Raw genomic sequence first — 19,729 nt, 5'->3', positions numbered from 1 at the left:
ATATACTCGTAACAGACCAAATTTTCTATGATTTGTACCTGAAAGGGATGTACTGTAATAGCTATTGAATGTCTTCCTTATAGGGCTTGATAACCTCTGGAAGTGAAACATGTGGTAAGTTGGATTGTGTTCCTTTTTGCTATAGATTATATAGATTAATTTCCATAAAATAGCATGTCTCATGGTGTATGCTATTTATTTGGTTATTTCAGTATGTGAAAATATGTAGGACAACTCTTCTAGAACCTGAATTATGTAGTATAATTCTTTTAAATTTGTTATTATACCAGATATTATTATTGATCAGGAGGATAACAGCATTTATTATCAGTAGTTACAGGCTGATGGGAAGGAAATTATTTTTAAAATATTTTCCTGTATTTTATTTCTGTTGTTTATAAAAACACTTAGAATCTAGATCTGACAATGATTTGAATAAATGCCCCAAATTAACCTAGATGATTGAATTGGGTGCCTAAAAATCAATTGTTTTGGAAATCTTCCTTTTAGGACTTTTACATTTGTGAAGGCTAGTAAGGTTATGTTAGCTCAACCCAGTGTTATAATGCCAAGTTAGAAAATTTTTCTACTACATTACTTTTACGATCATAGTAAAATAGGTCAAGTTATTTGTTAATTCTTATAAATCAGTAACTACGTAAACAGCTCATCAAACATCCTAGCTTATACAGTTCCCTCAATTTATCTATCACCTCTGCCCTTACCCTCCATTCTGCTTCAGCTGCTCTCTTCCTGGATCTTTGCCTAATGGGGCTCCATTCCATCTCATAAACTCTTTATTACTCTCTGTTTACTTTCCTGCAGCAACATATTATAAGGAAAAGAGCAGAAGCTTTAGTGTCAAGCCCACCTGGATTGGAGTCCCATTTTTGCCATTTTACTTACTATGTGGATTTGGGCAAGTTACCTCATCTTTCTAGGCTTCAGTTTTCTTCTCTGTGAAATGCAGATAATAGTAGTAACCTACCCTAGAGGATTGTTGCGAAGATTTAATTAAATTAAATCATATATGGAGAGTATTAGACAGTGCCCGGCACACGGTAGGCACTGAAATGGTAGCAATGCTGTTATTATTACCTATGTTATATTAGTACTGCTGCTATGGCTAGATCCCTGGGTCTTTTATTTTCTTATTATCTGTTAACTCCTTCTTTCTGGTTTCTCTTCCTTCTCTATTCAGTCTAGATACCATCATCCATCACTCTAGTCACACTCACAGTTATCCTTAACTTTCTTGCCCCTAATTCCCATACCATTTTACTTTATCCCTCAGGATTACTGAATACTGCTGGGGAACTTGGCTCAGTTTTACAGAGTGAGCATACAGTTCTAGGATTGATCCACAGTTGAGCCCTCAGCGTTGCTTGGTTATCTTACCTGCTCTAGTTTATACCCTTTTTATTTCCCCTGAATTTTCCAAATCTTTATTTTCTTCATGAATCCCACTAACTCTTACTCAGTAGTAGGCCCTTTACTTCATTGAGGCTTTTAGCCTAAATCATCATTTCCTCATAGAAATATGAGGAATACCCCTCCGCCACTTGTTTCGTCTACATGCCTCTCCTTTCTGTCCCTGTTTATTATAAACCTTATCACACTACTATAATAAGTAATGTACTTGTCTGGCTCTCCTACTAGACCAGAGGTTAGCAAACTGTATCCCACAGGCCTAATCCTGCCCGTGGCTTGTTTTCTTATTCTGCCCTTGAGCTGAATGAATTATTTTTACATTTTAAAGAGGTATTTAAAAATAAAAACAAAGAAACAAAAATCAATGAAGAATGTGCGACAGAGACCGTACGTGGCTTGCAAAGCCTAAAATATTCTCTAGCCCTTTACAGAAAACGTTTGCCGACCCCTGTCTAGACTATAAGCACCTGAGGACAAGGATTGTCTGTTATTTGATGTGTATTCCAAGTTTCCAGAAAAGTTCCTTACAGGGGGTGTAGGAGATGTGACGAAGGTGGTGAAAGAATGCCTGAATCATAGTAGTTGATTTCTTTTGTTACTAATCTTATGCATTGGCAGTTAAATATGTAAACTAACTAAAATTTAAGCAATGCTAAATCTTAAAAGAAAAGAATTACTACTTTTAAGCACAAGTATTAAGTCCATTAATAAACTATGAACTTGTTTGCCATTGATTTCCATATAAAGGCATTTCAGTTGCAGTTAAAGTAGGAGCATAAGGAGAATCGTCACACAGCAGAAGTACTCACTGCAGATTTCTAGGCGTCTGCAAGAACACCTAATATAATTTCCTGTGTTCATTACCTTTTTTTTTTTTTTCTTTTTTTTAAAGTAATTGATTTTTTTTTTTTTTTAAAGCTCCTTTTATTTTTTATTTTTTAAATTTATTTATTTATTTATTTATTTATGTCTGTGTTGGGTCTTCGTTTCTGTGTGAGGGCTTTCTCTAGTTGTGGCAAGCGGGGGCCACTCTTCATCGCGGTGCGCGGGCCTCTCACTATCGCGGCCTCTCTTGTTGCGGAGCACAGGCTCCAGACGCGCAGGCTCAGTAGTTGTGGCTCACGGGCCTAGTTGCTCCACGGCATGTGGGATCTTCCCAGACCAGGGCTCGAACCCGTGTCCCCTGCATTGGCAGGCAGATTCTCAACCACTGCGCCACCAGGGAAGCCCCTGTTCATTACCTTTGCATTTATATTTATCTGGGCTTCTAAAATTATGCTCAAGAAAAAACTTGCTCTTTTAACTAACTGCCCACATTAAAACAATTAGAGGATTCTTCTACCTATGATGCTACACATGATTATGACTAACAATGGCTTTGATTTGCATTTTAGACCATCCAGCACGAGGTATTCATACAGAGACTTGTACAGAATGTCCACCTACTTTCAGTAACAAGAAAGATCAAATATCAGAAAGTCCAACAGAAGCCACAGAGATTGGTAATTTATTAGATAATTTTAACAGTGTAATTGTGTAGTTAATGCTGGCAAGAATGAAAAAAAGTTATTTGCCATCATTCCAGAATTTCCTTAAGGCAAAGTTTATCTTTGTGCTATGATTTATTCAGGTTCTTAAATGGCACTTGCCAAGAATAAAACATGTACTGTCCAAGTTGCTTGGAATTAATTATGAAACAAATGAACTAATTTATTCTGTTTCATACTGAGGTTAAAAACTAAAATATAAAAAACTTCAGCGTGTAAACAAATCTTTCTTTTGAGTTGGAAAGACTAAAATATCTTAGCTGTTTTTCTTACATTTTGATAGAATTGATTTTATTTTTATAAAAGAAGCAATTATTTTCAACTACCCAGAACAAATTAAGAGTTGGTTTGTGTTTGTAGAGATTTGTTTAGTTTAAGTTCTAAATTTCCATATGGAAATTTATTCGTTCCAGAAAATAAGAATGTCTACAGACATGAGCTTAATAGTGTAAAAATATTTCTGAACACTAGAGAATTATTGTGGTATTTTGATTATAGGTTTTGGTAATCGCTGTGGAAAACCCAAAGGACCAAGAGATCCACCTTCAGAATGGACATGATTCAGGGAACTAAAAGACACTTTAAATTATACTGGAAAATTCAAGTGCCACTGAAAGCCAGATTTATAGTATTCCATCTTAAAAATGTGGGACTAACAGCAGTGTAGATTGTTACCTTAGTGTTTTTTGCTGGGACCATCTACCTGCCTTATATTACACTTAGGAAAAAGTATTACATACGGTTTATTTTGTAACTTCAAGTATTATTGCCTTAATGTCTCTTAACCCTGTTACACGCTGCTTGTAGACATGTTAATATAGTAATACTTTTATGATAAATTGAGTTTAAGGACTACTCTTTTGCTAATGTTTTATCATGTATGCATTATTTTGTATATGTACAGGGCAAGTAGGTATATAATTTGATAAAGTTACAGTCATAAAATATTATTAACAGAAGATGTAAGAAATTTCTGCATGGTCTAAATCTTTGTGTACCTTATTTGTAAATTATTTGCCCTGAAGTTTTAGAAAATAGTTTCTGAATTTTAAAATTGCTGGATTCATGCAGCCAGCATTACAGGTTATCAGAGATCAAAGATTGTAATAATAATACATTTTGTAAATTGTAAGCAAAAAGTTATTTTTATATTATATACTGTCTAATTGTCCATCCTAATTGTCCTTGTTTTCATCTAGTTATGGAGATTCAGTAAGTGCCTTGGAACAATATTGAATTCTCTTAGCTCGTGTGTGTTACTTTAATATTTGAACTCAACTGGGATTAGAAGACTATCAGAATATATGTATGTTTCAGGATATTTGACCTGCCATTAAAAAGACAAAAACAATTTTACAGTGCCTACTTGTTTTGGTTTTTCAATTCCTCTTTTGTGGGAAATTAGACTTAATATCCACCTTCCTCCCAGCTCAGTCTTATCTTTAAGTCATGAGTATGAATGGGGTTTAATTTCTTAATTATAGAATAGGGAGCACCTTCTGCAGAAATGCGGCTTTGCAGTTCTAAATACTTATCCTGGAGTCAGCCCGAGGCATCCTTCTTAGCCTTCTCGTTATTGCCTACTGGGATGCCAGGAAAACACCAAACAAAGGTGCAGCTGGGAAAAGGGAACTGGTTTCTTCCCATCCTGCCCTGGAGCAGAGGTCCTTTCCGTAAGTACCAAGTTTGAATTTTGACATCATTGATCAAAGCTGATAGACATCTGTATTTTCCCTCTGCCTATAAAAGAGGGAAGAAATTATGAGACTAAAGTGAGATAAAGTAATCGTATATGAATAGAAAGAGGATTGTTGTGGAAGAGAAAATAATACTGTGATTTCATGTTGAAAAATTTATAAAGCTCATTGGTCTTAGAATTTCACATTTTTCTCATATATTTGTTCAAAAAATGTGAATACAGTGGACCCTGGACAGTCATAAGATACAAACACCTCTACAGCATATCATTTTCTTAATAAAATTTAAACTGAAATAAAGTATAATTGAAAAAAAATTTAGTCTCCATACACTTTATGATTTGTATAATATGGCACTAAAATCATTTGTAAAGATTTTTTTTCTTGGTAAGGAGTTGCTTTGGAACTCCTTCATTGAAGTATACATGTATTCAGAAGGGTGCAAAAAGCATATTAACCATCACAAAGTATACAGTCCTCTGAGTGTGACCACCCCTAGGTCAAGCAGTAGAACAGGACCAGCCACTGAGAAGCTTCCCCTTGGGCTTCTAAGATTTGTTCATTATTATATGTGTAGCAGTTGCTTGTTCATTTTTCATTGCTAGAGTTTTGCATTGTATGAATATACCACAGTTTGTTCATTCTGCTACTAATAGACATTTGGGTTGTTTTTGGCTTGGGAAAATTACAAATTTTGTTGCTACAAACATTTTAAAATGTGTTTTGATACACTTATATATATAAATCTGTTGGGTATATATCCAGGAGTGCAATTTTTGGATTATAGAGTATGCACATATACATTCAGCTTTGTAGATATTGCCAAACAATTTTCCAAAGTGGTGGTTCTGATTGTTAACATATTTCCCTCCTGACTAATGAGGTTGAGCACATTCTCATGTGCTTATGACCATGTGGATATTCATTTTTGTGAAGGACCTGTTCAAGTCTCAAGCATATACTGTTTGGCAGTATCTACTAAAGCTGAGTATGCACATATCCTATCATCCGGCAACTTTGCACCTGTTTTTCTATTTAGTTGTTTGTCTTTTTCTTATTGATTTGTTGGAATTATTTATATATTCCATGTGTGTTTGCCTGTGCTTTGCCTTTTCACTTTACTAATGGTGTTTTTTTGTTTGTTTGTTTTGATAAACTGAAGTTCCTGAATTTAATTAAATCCAATTTATCAATCTTTTATAATTACTCCTTTTTGGTGTCCTCTTTTAGAAATCTTTGCCCACCCCAAGATCACAAAGATATTCTTTAGTTTTTCTAGAAGCTTTATTTTTTATTTATATTTTTATGTTATGTTTTTATCTAAAGCTACAGAATTAATTTTTTTGTATAGAGTGTGAGGTAGATTTCTTTTTCCTTTTATGAATCACCAGTTAATGTCCTTCCTCCATTAAATATATAGTCTTGTCATATGTTATATATTCATTGATCTGAGTCAATTATTAGATTTTTTTTTCTTTCTGTTCCATTGCCTATCTTTATAATGTTTTAAATTCTGCCTTTTTCCACCTTTAGCTTTCTCCCAGTGATTTTTGTATTGCCTAGAACAATCAATAAAGTTACTCATTTTTATTTTTCTATATAAAGCATATAATAAATAAGGTCATTTGTATCTGAGATAAACCACTGGCAAATTTATCCTGCTACTTTATCCAAATCCTCTCCCTTACAGCTAATGCTACAAAGACCTTTAATCTTTACTTTTCCATCCTAACACTATCAGTTACCTTTCTTTTGGAAGCAATTTTTCACAAATAGTATTTTTTACTCTAGTAGTTTTCACTTTATGGACATTTTCTCCTAATATTGGTAAACAGAGAGCAGTAAAGCCATAGTCATATGTCATTGCTGAGCTAGGCTCAGTCATAAGCTAAGTGACTTCCTCTCAGGTAACAGCCTCGTAGGACATGTGGTTAAGTTTTTGCCTGAGCAAATTTACATAACTGTATGTCCTAAACCCCTGTGGTCACTTCAAATAGCTGAAACTATGAAATTCTTTTTTTAATTTTATTGTTTAAAACATTTTTTAATGCCATTGCCTGTGTCAATTTTTAACTTAAGTATAATTGACTTACAATATTATATTAGTTTCAGGTGTACAACATAGTGATCCAATATTATTATACATTATAAAATTATCACCACGATAAGTCTAGTTACCATCTGTAATCATACCAAGTTACTACAATATTATTGAACTGTATTCCCTGTGCTGTACATGACATCCCTGTGACTCATTTATAACTGGAAGTTTGTACCTCTTAATCTCCGCCGATTTCAGTCATCCCCCCCAACCCCCTTTCCCTCTGGCAACCACCAGTTTGTTCTATCTATGAATCTGTTTCTGTTTTGTTAGGTTTGTTCGTTTGTTTTGTTTTTTAGATTCCACATATAAGTGAAGTTGTACAGGATTTGTTTTTCTCTGTCTGACTTAGCATAATACACTCTAGTTCCATGCATGTTGTTGCAAATGGCAAATTTTCATTCTTTTTCATGGCCGAGTAATATATATTCATCATATGTATATGCCACATCTTCTTTATCCATTTGTCTATTAATGGGCACATAGTTAAACTAAAAAGAGACGATTTTGTGCTAAATGAGAAGGGAAGCAATAAAAATAATGCAATTTGCAATCTGAAGCTTTTGAGAGAAATTCAAGTGAAGAATGACATCTTAAGTATACTTAGTCTTAAAATGTGTTCTGATTATAATATTTTTGTTGAAGTACATTTCTGGTGGCCTTGATTGCAATCTGTGAAGTCATTCTAATTTAATCCTAAATATAGAATTAAATTTAATTAAATCACTGTTGTGCTAGTTTTGGAAAAGTTTTTGCTGTTTTTGTTTTCTTACACAGATGTCTCCTAATTGCCTGCTTTTAGTGACGTTATTTTAGGTATCAAAAGTTCACATTCACATTTAATAGCTTTCTAAATAATCAGATGTGAATTAATTTCAGTTTTTTAATACTCTATTCTCCAATTTTAGATCTTTGTTACACAGCTCTTAAAGGCCAGAAGCTCGTATTTTCAATTCTGGCAGATAGGGAATTGCGAAAACTTTAACAAAAATTTTGGCACATAACCATTCAATATATTGTGCTAAAAGTAGCTCTAGTTTTGAATATAAACTGTATTTTCTTAACAGATTTGCTGCAGTCTGTTTCCCCCGCTATTTGTCTTTAAGGTGCACAAATCTTGCATGATATGCAGATGACCAATTAGATCGTGAACAATTTAATCAGTGAAAAGCAGCTACGATTGGGTAGCTCAAGAAGATGTGTCTCAGTGTTTTAAACTACAACAAATCTGGGCTTTGTTGAGTTAGTGGGGGAAGGGAATTCCAAAGATTCCAACCATTTTTCATTTTTTAGAGACAAGATGGCCTATGTACTATAATCGTGATTTAATGTAATAGTATTTGTGACTTAACTCTTGCCAACATTTCAGCAAGAACATATTCTTTGGCTACTACAGATTTATACCCAAATAGCCAAACATTAAACAGAAAAGTAGTTCTAAATTTCTCCTTAACATTGTTTTCCTGACTGAAAAAAATTTTAGTAGGATTAAGTTTATAGTAAGTACACAAATGTACAATACATCTGTGATATTTTAAAGTATTGTGGTTTTTAAATTTTAGCTTTATCAACTTATATGTAAACCTGTTAGAATATTTCCAATACTTTCTAAAACTAAAATGTGAGAAAGCATTAAATAATTTACTGTATTAAATATAAAATCTAAGTATTTAGCATTTCTCATTGTATTTGAATTAATTATATAATAACATTTTCATGCAGCTTCTATGCAAAAAATTTTAAATACCAATCTGGGCACACTACATATATTGTATAATTTGAAATATGTAGAGATTAGCTGAGATTAACATTAGAAAGCCATTTTTATTTCTTTTTCTGACCACACTGCGCCTTGCGGCTTGCAGGATCTTAGTTCCCCGACCAGGGACTGAACCCGGGCCTCCACAGTGAAAGCACTGAGTCCTAACCACCAGGGAATTCCCTAGAAAAACATTTTTTAAATTAAAATTATATATGTACACATTTTATTGTTTCAGAAAGGTAAAATGAAGTTTATAGGAAGTTGACTATTGCCATTCAGAATAACAAAGTATTCTTGGCATCTTTTCAATCCAAAGATTGAAAATGGATTGATCCATTTTAATATTATTTCATCTGTCAATATCGATTTCCATGTAACAGAAATAAAGTAAAATTTATATGTAGAAATTTTACATTTAGACTTTGCTTTCATGTGAATTCAGTTGAATTTAGGGCCAAAGGCTTTTGAAAGTTGGATTCTTTGACATTGATAGCTTTTAGCAGTTTCAGTGGCTGTAGAGGTGGGACATCATGGAACTCTTCCCCATTCTGTCAGAAGGGGGCAGCAAAGCAAGCCAAGAGGAAATTTATAGGTACCAAAAAAAAAAAAAAAAAAAAAAAAGTCGGAAAGGCACTCAAGAAAATTTAGAAAGCTATAGCCCAAAAGCTTCTTGGGGTGGCTTCACTATTTTAGAGTGTTTGTGAAGTCCCTAATGCCAAGTGCCCCCCTTTGCAAGAGTCATATGCAAATCTTAAGGCATCAATACACCTCATGCAGACTCAGGCCTATCTAATAAAAATTATTAACCTTGCGGAATGCTTACCAAGTGCCAAGCCTTCTGCTTATCTCTGAATACATTATCTTTCTTAATCTTCACAAAAACTTTGCCAGATGGACATCCCTGTTTTATGGATGAATCTGCAGAATACAGACTTCAGATAATTTAAACTCACACAAAGTAGCAAAGCCAGAATTTAAACCTAGCTCCTGTTACAAAATCCTTGCACTTAATTACTGACACTACTATATGCCCTAGTTTTCAGAGAAGCTAGGAGTGTAGGCTTTAGCAGGCAAGAAACGTGTGTGCTAGTTAACTGACTAGTTACTTAAGTCAAATGTCACTAATATGCTTTAAAATACATGGCTTGAAAACTGATGAAGGGAACTTCCCTGGCGGTCCAGTGGGTGGGACTCCGTGCTTCCACTGCAGGGGGCGTGGGTGCAATCCCTGGTCGGGGAGCGAAGATCCCATGTGGCACATGGCGTAGACAAAAAAAGAGGAAAAATAAATGCTAAAGAAAACTGATGAAGGCCATCTGCATGCTTTTCCTTGGTATCTCTGTTTACTTCCTATCCTGCAGTAAATTTCTAGGGCACAAGTATGGGACAGAAGTCAGAATCGGAATTTTACCAACTTGGTCAATTTTAATTTTATAGTTAAAACTTGGTAAGCTATTGTGGCAGGTTGGAAATCATGGCCACAATATTTTCAGCTCCTCCCATCAAGGTGGAGTTTGTTTTCTAGTATCTGGGCTGGCCTTCTGCTTTGCTTTGACCAATCAAATGCAGCAGATGTGTTTCTAGGCTGACTCTTTGTGTAGACCTTAAGAGGACAGGCTGCTTCAGTCTCTTGGGTCCCTGCTGGCATGTAAAGTAGCAGGATACAAAATTAATGCACAGAAATCTTTTGCATTCCTATACACTAATGATGAAAAATCTGAAAGAGAAATTAAGGAAACACCCCAATTTACCATTGCAACAAAAAGAATAAAATACCTAGGAATAAACCTACCTAAGGAGACAAAAGACCTGTATGCAGAAAACTATAAGACAATGATGAAAGAAATTAAAGATGATACAAACAGATGGAGAGATATACCATGTTTTTGGATGGAAGAATCAACATTGTGAAAATGACTATACTACCCAAAGCAATCTACAGATTCAATGCAATCCCTATCAAACTACCAATGGCGTTTTTCACAGAACTAGAACAAAAAACTTCACAATTTGTTTGGAAACACAAAAGACTCCGAATAGCCAAGGCAATCTTGAGAAAAAAAAAACGGAGCTGGAGGAATCAGGTTCCTGGATTTCAGACTATACTACAAAAGCTACAGTAATGAAGACAGTATGGTACTGGCACAAAAACAGAAATATAGATGAATGGAACAGGATAGAAAGCCCAGAGATAAACCCATGCACATATGGTCACCTTATTTTTGATAAAGGAGGCAAGAATATACGATGGAGAAAAGACAGCCTCTTCAATAAGTGGTGCTGGGAAAACTGGACAGCTACATGTAAAAGAATGAAATTAGAACACTTCCTAACACCATATACAAAAATAAACTCAAAATGGATTAAAGACCTAAATGTAATAAGGCCAGACACTATAAAACTCATAGAGGAAAACATAGGCAGAACACTCTATGACATACATCACAGCAAGATCCTTTTTAACCCACCTCCTGGAGAAATGGAAATAAAAACAAAAATAAACAAATAGGACCAATGAAACTTAAAAGTTTTTGCACAGCAAAGGAAACCATAAACAAGACGAAAAGACAACCCTCAGAATGGGAGAAAATATTTGCAAATGAAGCAACTGACAAAGGATTAATCTCCAAAATTTACAAGCAGCTCATGCAGCTCAATAGCAATAAAACAAACAACTCAATCCAAAAATGGGCAGAAGACCTAAATAGACATTTCTCCAAAGAAGATATACAGATTGCCAACAAACACATGAGAGAATGCTCAACATCACTAATCATTAGTGAAATGCAAATCAAAACTACAATGAGGTATCATCTCACACCGGTCAGAATGGCCATCATCAAAAAATCTACAAACAATACATGCTGGAGAGGATGTGGAGAAAAGGGAACCCTCTTGCACTGTTGGTGGGAATGTAAATTGATACAGCCACTATGGAGAACAGTATGGAGGTTCCTTAAAAAACTAAAAATAGAACTACCATATGACCCAGCAATCCCACTAGTGGGCATATACCCTGAGAAAACCATAATTCAAAAAGAGTCATGTACCACAATGTTCACTGCAGCTCTATTTACAATAGCCAGGACATGGAAGCAACCTAAGTGTCCATCGACAGATGAATGGATAAAGAAATGTGGCACATATATACAATGGAATATTACTCAGCCATGAAAAGAAATGAAATTGAGTTATTTGTAGTGAGGTGGATGGACCTAGAGACTGTCATACAGAGTGAAGTAAGTCAGAAAGAGAAAAACAAATACCGTATGCTAACACATATATATGGAATCTAAAGGGAAAGAAAGTGGTTCTGAAGAACCTAGGGGCAGGACAGGAATAAAGACGCAGACGTAGAGAATGGACTTGAGGACACGGGGAGGGGGAAGGGTAAGCTGGGACGAAGTGAGAGAGTGGCATGGACATATATACACTACCAAATGTAAAATAGATAGCTAGTGGGAAGCAGCCGCATAGCACAGGGAGATCAGCTCTGTGCTTTGTGACCACCTAGAGGGGGTGGGATAGGGAGGGTGGGAGGGAGATGCAAGAGGGAGGAGATATGGGGATATATGTATATGTATAGCTGATTCACTTTGTTATAAAGCAGAAAAAAAGACACCATTGTAAAGCAATTATACTCTAATAAAGGTGTTAAAAAATGCAATGATATCCATTTCTAAGAACATGAAAACATGATTTAAAAATCACTGTATTCTACAATGGAATATTAGCCAGAAGAAAGAATGAAATAATGTCATTTGCAGCAACATGGATGAACCTAGAGATAATCATTCTAAGTGAAGCAAGTCAGACAGAGAAAGACAAGTATATGACATCACTTATATGTGGAATCTAAAAAAAGGATGCAAATGAACTTATTTACAAAACAAAAATAGACTCACAGACATAGAAAACAAACTTCTTGTTACCAAAGGGGAAAGTGGAGGGAGGGATAATTAGGAATTTGGGATTAACCAATACACACTACTATATATAAAATAGATAAACAACAAGGACCTACTGTATAGCACTATAGCACAAGGAATTATATTCAATATCTTGTAATAGCCTATAATGGAAAATAAGCTGAAAAAGAATATACATATATATATATATATATACACACACACATGACTGAATCACTTTGCTATATACTTGAAACATTGCAAATCAATGACAGTTTTAAAAAAAAATCACTGTATTCTAAATAAAATATCTTTTGGCCTAAGGCAGTGTTTCTGAAACTTTTTTTTATTATTGCCCTCCCTGTACAGGAGAAAATTTAAATTAAATTTAAATTCTCCCTAGTGAGAGAAATAAGGAATAAGATTTTGTTGGGTAGAGTTGAGTTTTGAAGGGGCACAAGCCACTGCCATATCTAAGGGTCTTTTTGCCTCCAAGAACAAAGTTTCAGAATGCATGGTATAAGCCCATTAACAGAAAACTGTAAATTCAAGATTCTGCCCAACTAGTTTTAGACGCACTGATGGGCCAGGTGTCATCCCCTTGGCTATGTCTGAAAATATCAAGACTCTCAATGTGCTTCTCACCCTTAGCTCACCCTGCTGGGAGTGTGTTTTGGGTTTTTCCTCATCTTTAAAATGAGACAGTAGTTTCACGCTCTCTCATAGTTTTAGGGACAAGGGAAAAATTTGAAAATATTTTGAACATTCAATCTAATGTTTACTTTATGGAATCTAACAAATCTGTTTTCTTGAAAGGAGATATCTGATAATTTGCCTTACCCATTAATTAGCTGAGATGCCTAATGGTGTTCCTTCCCTGAAAGACTCTCTGCCTCCTTGTTCCTTCTTAAACATACTAAGTGTACTTTAAAATAGATATTTGTTTTTATCCACTTCCAGAAAGGCTGTAATAGGTGTTTCCCTTAATGAACACCATAATTTCCTTTTACCAAAGGATTGTTACAAGGATTAAATTATTTAACGTACATAAAATGCCTAGCACAATAAACTTTCTCTTTAGTATAAAACACACGGACTTCCCCTGGTGGCACAGTGGTTAAGAATCCGCCTGCCAATGCAGAGACACGGGTTCGAGCCCTGGTTCGGTAAGGTCCCACATGCCGCGGAGCAACTAAGTCCGTGCGCCACAACTGCTGAGCCCGCGCGCCTAGAGCCCGTGCTCCGCAACAAAGAGATGCCACCACAATGAGAAGCCCGCGCACCGCAACGAAGAGTAGCCCCTGCTCGCTGCAACTAGAGAAAGCCCCCATGCAGCAACGAAGACCCAATACAGCAAATAAATAAGTAAGTAAATAAATAAATAAAACACGAAGCCATAAATTATGAAAGAAACAATATATAACCAACTGAAAAGCAAACAGCTTATTGTCTAAGTGACTGAAACTATTGTTGACATAACCACAATACCATTATCGCATCTAAAAAAATTAACAGTTCTTTAATATGATCAATTTTCCACATATTATACATGTTCAGATTTCCCTGAGAGTCTCATAAAATGTTTTTGACAATTGTTTTGTTTGAATCAAGAGCCATACAAGATTCACACACTGCATTTACTTGATACACCTATTAAATTTCTTAATTTTAGGTTCCCCTCCCTTTTTTTCCCCTTGCCACTTATTTGTTGAACTGTGTCATTTGTCCTATGAAGTTTCCCACACTGGACTTTGCTAACTGCATCCCTGTGGTGGTGTTAACATGTGCCTCTATCCCTCTATTTCTTGTAAACTTGATAGTTGGATCTGGTGGCTTTCTCAGATTCAGGTTTGATGTTTTGGGCAAGAAGGCTTCATAGGTGCTGCCATTTACTCATCACACCCAGCAGAAGGGCTATAGTGTTTAGTAATGTAGACACTCAATGGTAATGTTGATCAGTGAGTGCTGTCAGGCTGATTTGTTCATCAAAAAGTCTCCAACAGTCTTTCATTTAACGCCACCCTCTTCTTAACATGCCTTCTTGGGCTTTAGTATCTAGAAGGCTAAAAATGCATTTCTCAAATTCCCTTGCAGCTAGAGCTATTGATGTGATATAAATTCCACCACTAGAGGCACTTGTGTATAGTGAACGAAGTAGGGGAGGGGCAGGTTATGAGGCATCTTCGTGACAGGGTGTATTGTAGTGAAGGACATGTGGCTGTGGAACCAGTGGCTTCCCCATTCAACAGGTGGCCTTCGAGAATGGCCTGAACAACAGTCCCTTGACAGCTCGGTTCTATAGCCTGGATTTGTGAGTCACTCCTGAAGCTTAGCCTGCAGGCTGTTTTTTCAACCCTGCCAACCATTTGTAATAGGCCATGTAATAAATCCCTTTTGGCTTAAATTACTGAAGAGTGGATTTTGTTCTCTGCTTTGAACCCTGACCAATACAGCTCCTCTAAGAAAAAGTATTTTCAGCAGTTGTCAAACAGTTGCCTCTCTGATTTTATTTTAAAAAGTGAATTTATTAATAGTTAAACTTGTTAATAATTGCCTGAGTATGTAAAATAGATATTCTAGGAAGATATACCTTTTTAAAACAAAAAAATCATATAGCAATTTCACATTCCCATTGTATAAACTTTCTAAAAAGAAACACGGAAGTGCTTTTCCCCCCCAGCTTTATTGAGAAATAATTGACATACCTTGCTGTACCAGTTTAAGGCATACAGCATGATGGCTTGATTTACATATATTGTGAAACGATCACCACAATAGGTTCAAGTGACATCTATCACCTCATAGATTCAATAAAAAGAAAAAAATTTTCTCCTTGAGATGAGAGCTCTTAGGAGAGCTCTTAGGTGAGACTCTCGTAACAACTTTCCTGTATGTCATACAGCAGTGTCATCTATAGTCATCATGTTGTACAGCGCATCCCTAGTACTTAGTTATCTTATAACTGAAAGTTTGTACCTTTTGACCACCTTCCTCAAATTCTCCCTCCCCCCAGTGTTTTTAAAAAAACATTTAAAAATTAATCCATGTTAAGAAAATTAATCCATGTCCATTAATGAAGACAATTTTATTGAAAGGTAATTTAAATATTGTCTTCACAAAATTTTAATTCCATAATGTGAACTAAAAAGTATAAATCTTCAGAGTCTAGTAAAGAGATTTTTATTCAATATTTTACTACATAAATGTTCAAACACAGAGAAGTTGAAAGAATTATACCATGACCTATCCAGTAACCTAATTATACGTATACCTGTCACCTGGACTCTACAGTTAACATTGTTATATTTGCTTTATTACATACCTAACCATCTAGGCATACATTAATCCATCTTATTTTTTGATACATTTCAAAGTAAGCTGCAAACATGAGTACACTTCAGGCCTAAATACTTCGGCATAACAAAAGGATTTTTTTTTCCAGATACAGTATTTGGCCACTGAAGGGCTTCCAAATGACATAAAATGCATTAGAAAGTAAACTAGTCTATAGTGTCCTGAATTGTCAAGTCCTGGCGAAGATCTAGGGAAGGAGTTGCACGGAGTGTAAATGGCATCAATCAGAGTGAGAGACTCAATCTGAAATCTAGCAAGATTGCAACACTCTCTGCCTTTACCCTCAGAACTCTCCTCCTCATTTTACAGTTACTTTAATTATAAAAGATAAAATACATAACTGGCCCCTCTCCCCCTCAAATGATTTGTGCTATTGAAGGTAGCAATTCTAAATTTAGATCAGAATCTCAGAAAACTTGATGGAAATCAAGATGTTATATTTGCAGAAATGAGCTGGCTTCATGAACTCAATGTTAATTTGGTTATTGTTACTCTCCATGAGGGCAGGGGCTTAGTGTGTTTTATTATCTATCCCCAGCACGTAGAACACTGCCTGGCACATACTAGTTAGTGTTCAATACATATTCACTGAAGGAAGGAGGGAATTCAAGTGCTTGATTCCAAACATAATCTTCACATATTTCATGCCATTACTAATGAAAGAAGTTTTTCTAAAATAAAAATAAGTCTTAACATAAAAATAAGAGCATGGGTTGGTTACCTAGAGCTGGAGCTGCAATTACACAGAAGGGACCATGTTTTCCATACGTGCAGCAGGAACCTCAGCACCAGCCTACCGTGCACCCGCCGCTGAGGCTCAGCTGACTTGTGGGGCAGGTTGTGCCAAAGCCCGTGGCTGGGCAGAAGCAGCACCGCCTTCTTTTCGTTTTTTTTACTTTTTAGTCTTTACTGAATTTATTACAATATTGCTTCTGTTTTCTGTTTTGGTTTTTTGGCCCTGAGGCATGTGGGATCTTAGCTCCCCGACCAGGGATCGAACCTGCAGCCCCTGCACTGGAAGGCGATGTCTTAACCACGGGACGGCCGGGGAAGTCCCAGCCCTGCCTTCTGATGGGGACCACAGGAAAACTTCCCAGAACTGTTCGGGCACTTTGCAAACACACCCTGGGACTGCCCAGAAACAAATGCGAAGTTTGTCTGTAAATCAGTGGGGGCAAGAGTCAGTGGAATTTGAATTATTACTGTTGATGTTACTCTCCTCTTGTACTTTCAGACTGGTGATACCTGAGGAAATTTAAATGTGCTACAATGTTAAAATTACCTTTTTAAGGTGATAATTTTCTTTGAGATTTCCTTGGCCTGGAAGAGCATTTCCATATTCAGCACAAGTTCATCAAGCTAGCACACATCTCAACAGCTACTGTGAGATTTTTTTAAAATATATTTTTGTCTCTTCAAGAGAATGAGAGACAAATTATTTTTTATTGTGTCTGTATAGAGAGCAACATAAACAATAATTTCAAATCTATCAGTTTTCCTGTTAGAGATCACAATGGCGGCCTACCTAGATGGGAATCAAGGGACCAGCAAATTAGAAAGATTTAAAAACCAGAAGAACACCTTGTATTTTATACTCAACATAGGTATAGAGAGAAATTTTTATGCCATAAGCTATAAAAGGTTAAATGTCCAAAGCAATGTCCTGCTACAGCTAGTGCTACCCTCTCACTAAATAAACATATGCTCTGCAGGTCCCCACAAGACTTTCAAACAGCCCAGTGATGACTGTCATTAAAACATACCTAAGAGAAATCACATTCTTCCAAGTGAGACATCAGAGGCTCCCTGCCACTTGGTAGAATGTGATGATTTCAAGCACTGGATATTGGTGTAAGGTGGTTGACTGAGACCAAATATTCATTTGCTTTTTCTCAGAATGTTGCTTCTCTATGTCAAGGTTTCCACTAGCCACTGGTACATTCAGATAAATAAGAAACATGCAGTGAGCGACACTTTCATAAGGGTAAATGTACCCAATTGAATTGAATTTTCTTTTTCTCTGTCTTTATGACTTTCCTATTTATTTTGGTGTTAAGATGTCCTTTTTGTTAGTAGTGGTGATGAATGATAGTTTTATATTTTCTTGCACTTACCTTGGCAAAAATGAAAGTAAGAAACTCCATGTTAGTCTCCAAAATTATCTTGAAAATTTAACTGTACATGAAAGTCCAATGTCTAGAAAAACCAAAAAGTCTCTTCCAAAATAAGATTCTGCAATGCAAAAAATAAATAAAATAATCAACAACTCTATGAATTCATTTTCCCTATTCAGGTGTTGGACATGAAACTGAACAAGTTGAAAATATTGGTTGGTAGGGCAGGAATTCCCCCATTCTCAGCCCCCTAAAGCATCTCAAATTCCCTCAAGGAATGTAATAAAATTAACTAATACAAGATAGCTTCTGAAGTCAACTGCCTAAGTTTAATTCTTAGCTCTAACATTTACCAACTGTATTATCTTGGTCAAATTACTTAACCCACTCTGTGCCTTGATTTCCTTATTCACAGAACGGAGATAATAATGGTATCTACATCATAGGGCTGTTGTGAAGATTAAATCAGGTAATCCATGTAAAGATTTCATCATCACTTTTTCATCATCCTAAACTGAAATTCTGTACCTATTAAACAATAACTACCCATTACCCCTTCCCCCCAGCCCCCGGTGAACACTATTCTACTTTTCATCTCTATGAATTTGACTAATCCAGGCACCTTATGTAAGTGAAGTCATACAGTATTTGCCTTTTGTGCCTGGCTTATTTCACTTAGCACAAAGTTTCCAAGGTTTACTCATGTTGTAGCATGTATCAGAACTTCACTCCTTTTTAAGGTTAATAATACTCACTTCTATGGAAATACCACATTTTGTTCGTCCATTCATTTATCAATAAACATTTAGGTTGTTTCTACCTTTTGGCTATTGTCACATTACATATTCTTAATAAATTACTTGAATTATTTATTAAGTTATAATTTACTACTTTGGGGAGGATCTTATATGCAAGCCACAAACTCAAGCAAGAATTTACTCTGAGTTTCACATCTCATCACCCCCAAGTAATTGGATTGTGCTGATAAAATTACTGTGATAGCTCTTAGTAATTCATCTTTGTGCAATATCATTGCAAGTCACTTAAGCTCTCTCAATTTCATCATTTGTAGAATAAGAACAATAGACACCAAAAGCAAAAGCAACAAAAGCAAAAATAAATTCAAGTGGGACTACATCAAACTAAAAAACTTCTGCACAGCAAAGGAAACCATCAACAAAATGAAAAGGCAACCTACTGAATGGGAGAATATATTTGCAAATCATGTATCAGATAAGGGGTTAATATCCAAAATATATAATGAACTCATATATCAGAAAACAAATAATCCAATTAAAAACTGGGTAGATGATATGAACAAGCATTTTTCCAAAGACATACGGATGGTCAGCAGGTACATGAAAAGATGCTCTACATCATTAATTATCAGGCGAATGCAAATCAAAACCACAATGAGATATCACCTCACACATGTCAGAATGGGTATTATCAAAAGGACTCAAAGAAGATGTAGAGAAAAGGGAACCCTTCTGCATTGTTCAGGGGAATGTAAATTGGTGCAACTGCTATGGAAAACAGTATTTAGATTCCTAAAAAAATTAAGAATAAAACTATCATATAATACAGAAATTCTACTTCTGGGCATTTATCTAGAGAAAATGGACTAATTCAAAAAGATAAAGGCACCCCATTCATTGCAGCCTTATTTACAATAACCAAGATATGGAAACAACCTGAGTGTCCACTGATGGATGAATGGATAAAGAAATTGTGGTATATAGATATATATGTATACACACACACACACACACACACACACACACACACAATGGAATATTATTCAGCCCTAAGAAA

General features: G+C 35.6%; 1 protein-coding gene and 1 long non-coding RNA gene across 4 annotated transcripts in view; one reads left to right on the top strand and one right to left on the bottom strand.

The window, feature by feature from the left end:
• PTPN12 (protein tyrosine phosphatase non-receptor type 12) overlaps positions 1-4,339 on the top strand; it is an 88,437-nt gene extending 84,098 nt beyond the window's left edge. For 2 of the 3 annotated variants that reach the window (XM_059934096.1, XM_059934095.1), the window contains exons 16-18: positions 84-114; positions 2,826-2,933; positions 3,477-4,339. In XM_059934096.1, the coding sequence (XP_059790079.1) occupies positions 84-114; positions 2,826-2,933; positions 3,477-3,538 (201 nt within the window). In that variant the 3' untranslated portion in view covers positions 3,539-4,339. The remainder of the gene's footprint in view (positions 1-83; positions 115-2,825; positions 2,934-3,476) is intronic. The other variant, XM_059934094.1, reaches the window with a different exon arrangement.
• LOC132372067 (uncharacterized) overlaps positions 1-19,729 on the bottom strand; it is a 79,930-nt gene that overhangs the window by 33,339 nt on the left and 26,862 nt on the right. Inside the window, exon 2 of the long non-coding RNA XR_009505082.1 lies at positions 17,915-18,032. This is a non-coding gene — a long non-coding RNA (uncharacterized LOC132372067). The remainder of the gene's footprint in view (positions 1-17,914; positions 18,033-19,729) is intronic.

This window comes from Balaenoptera ricei, chromosome 9, assembly GCF_028023285.1.
Source record: "Balaenoptera ricei isolate mBalRic1 chromosome 9, mBalRic1.hap2, whole genome shotgun sequence".
Taxonomy (NCBI): Eukaryota; Metazoa; Chordata; class Mammalia; order Artiodactyla; family Balaenopteridae; genus Balaenoptera; species Balaenoptera ricei.
This window is presented reverse-complemented; position numbering and strand designations above follow the sequence as displayed.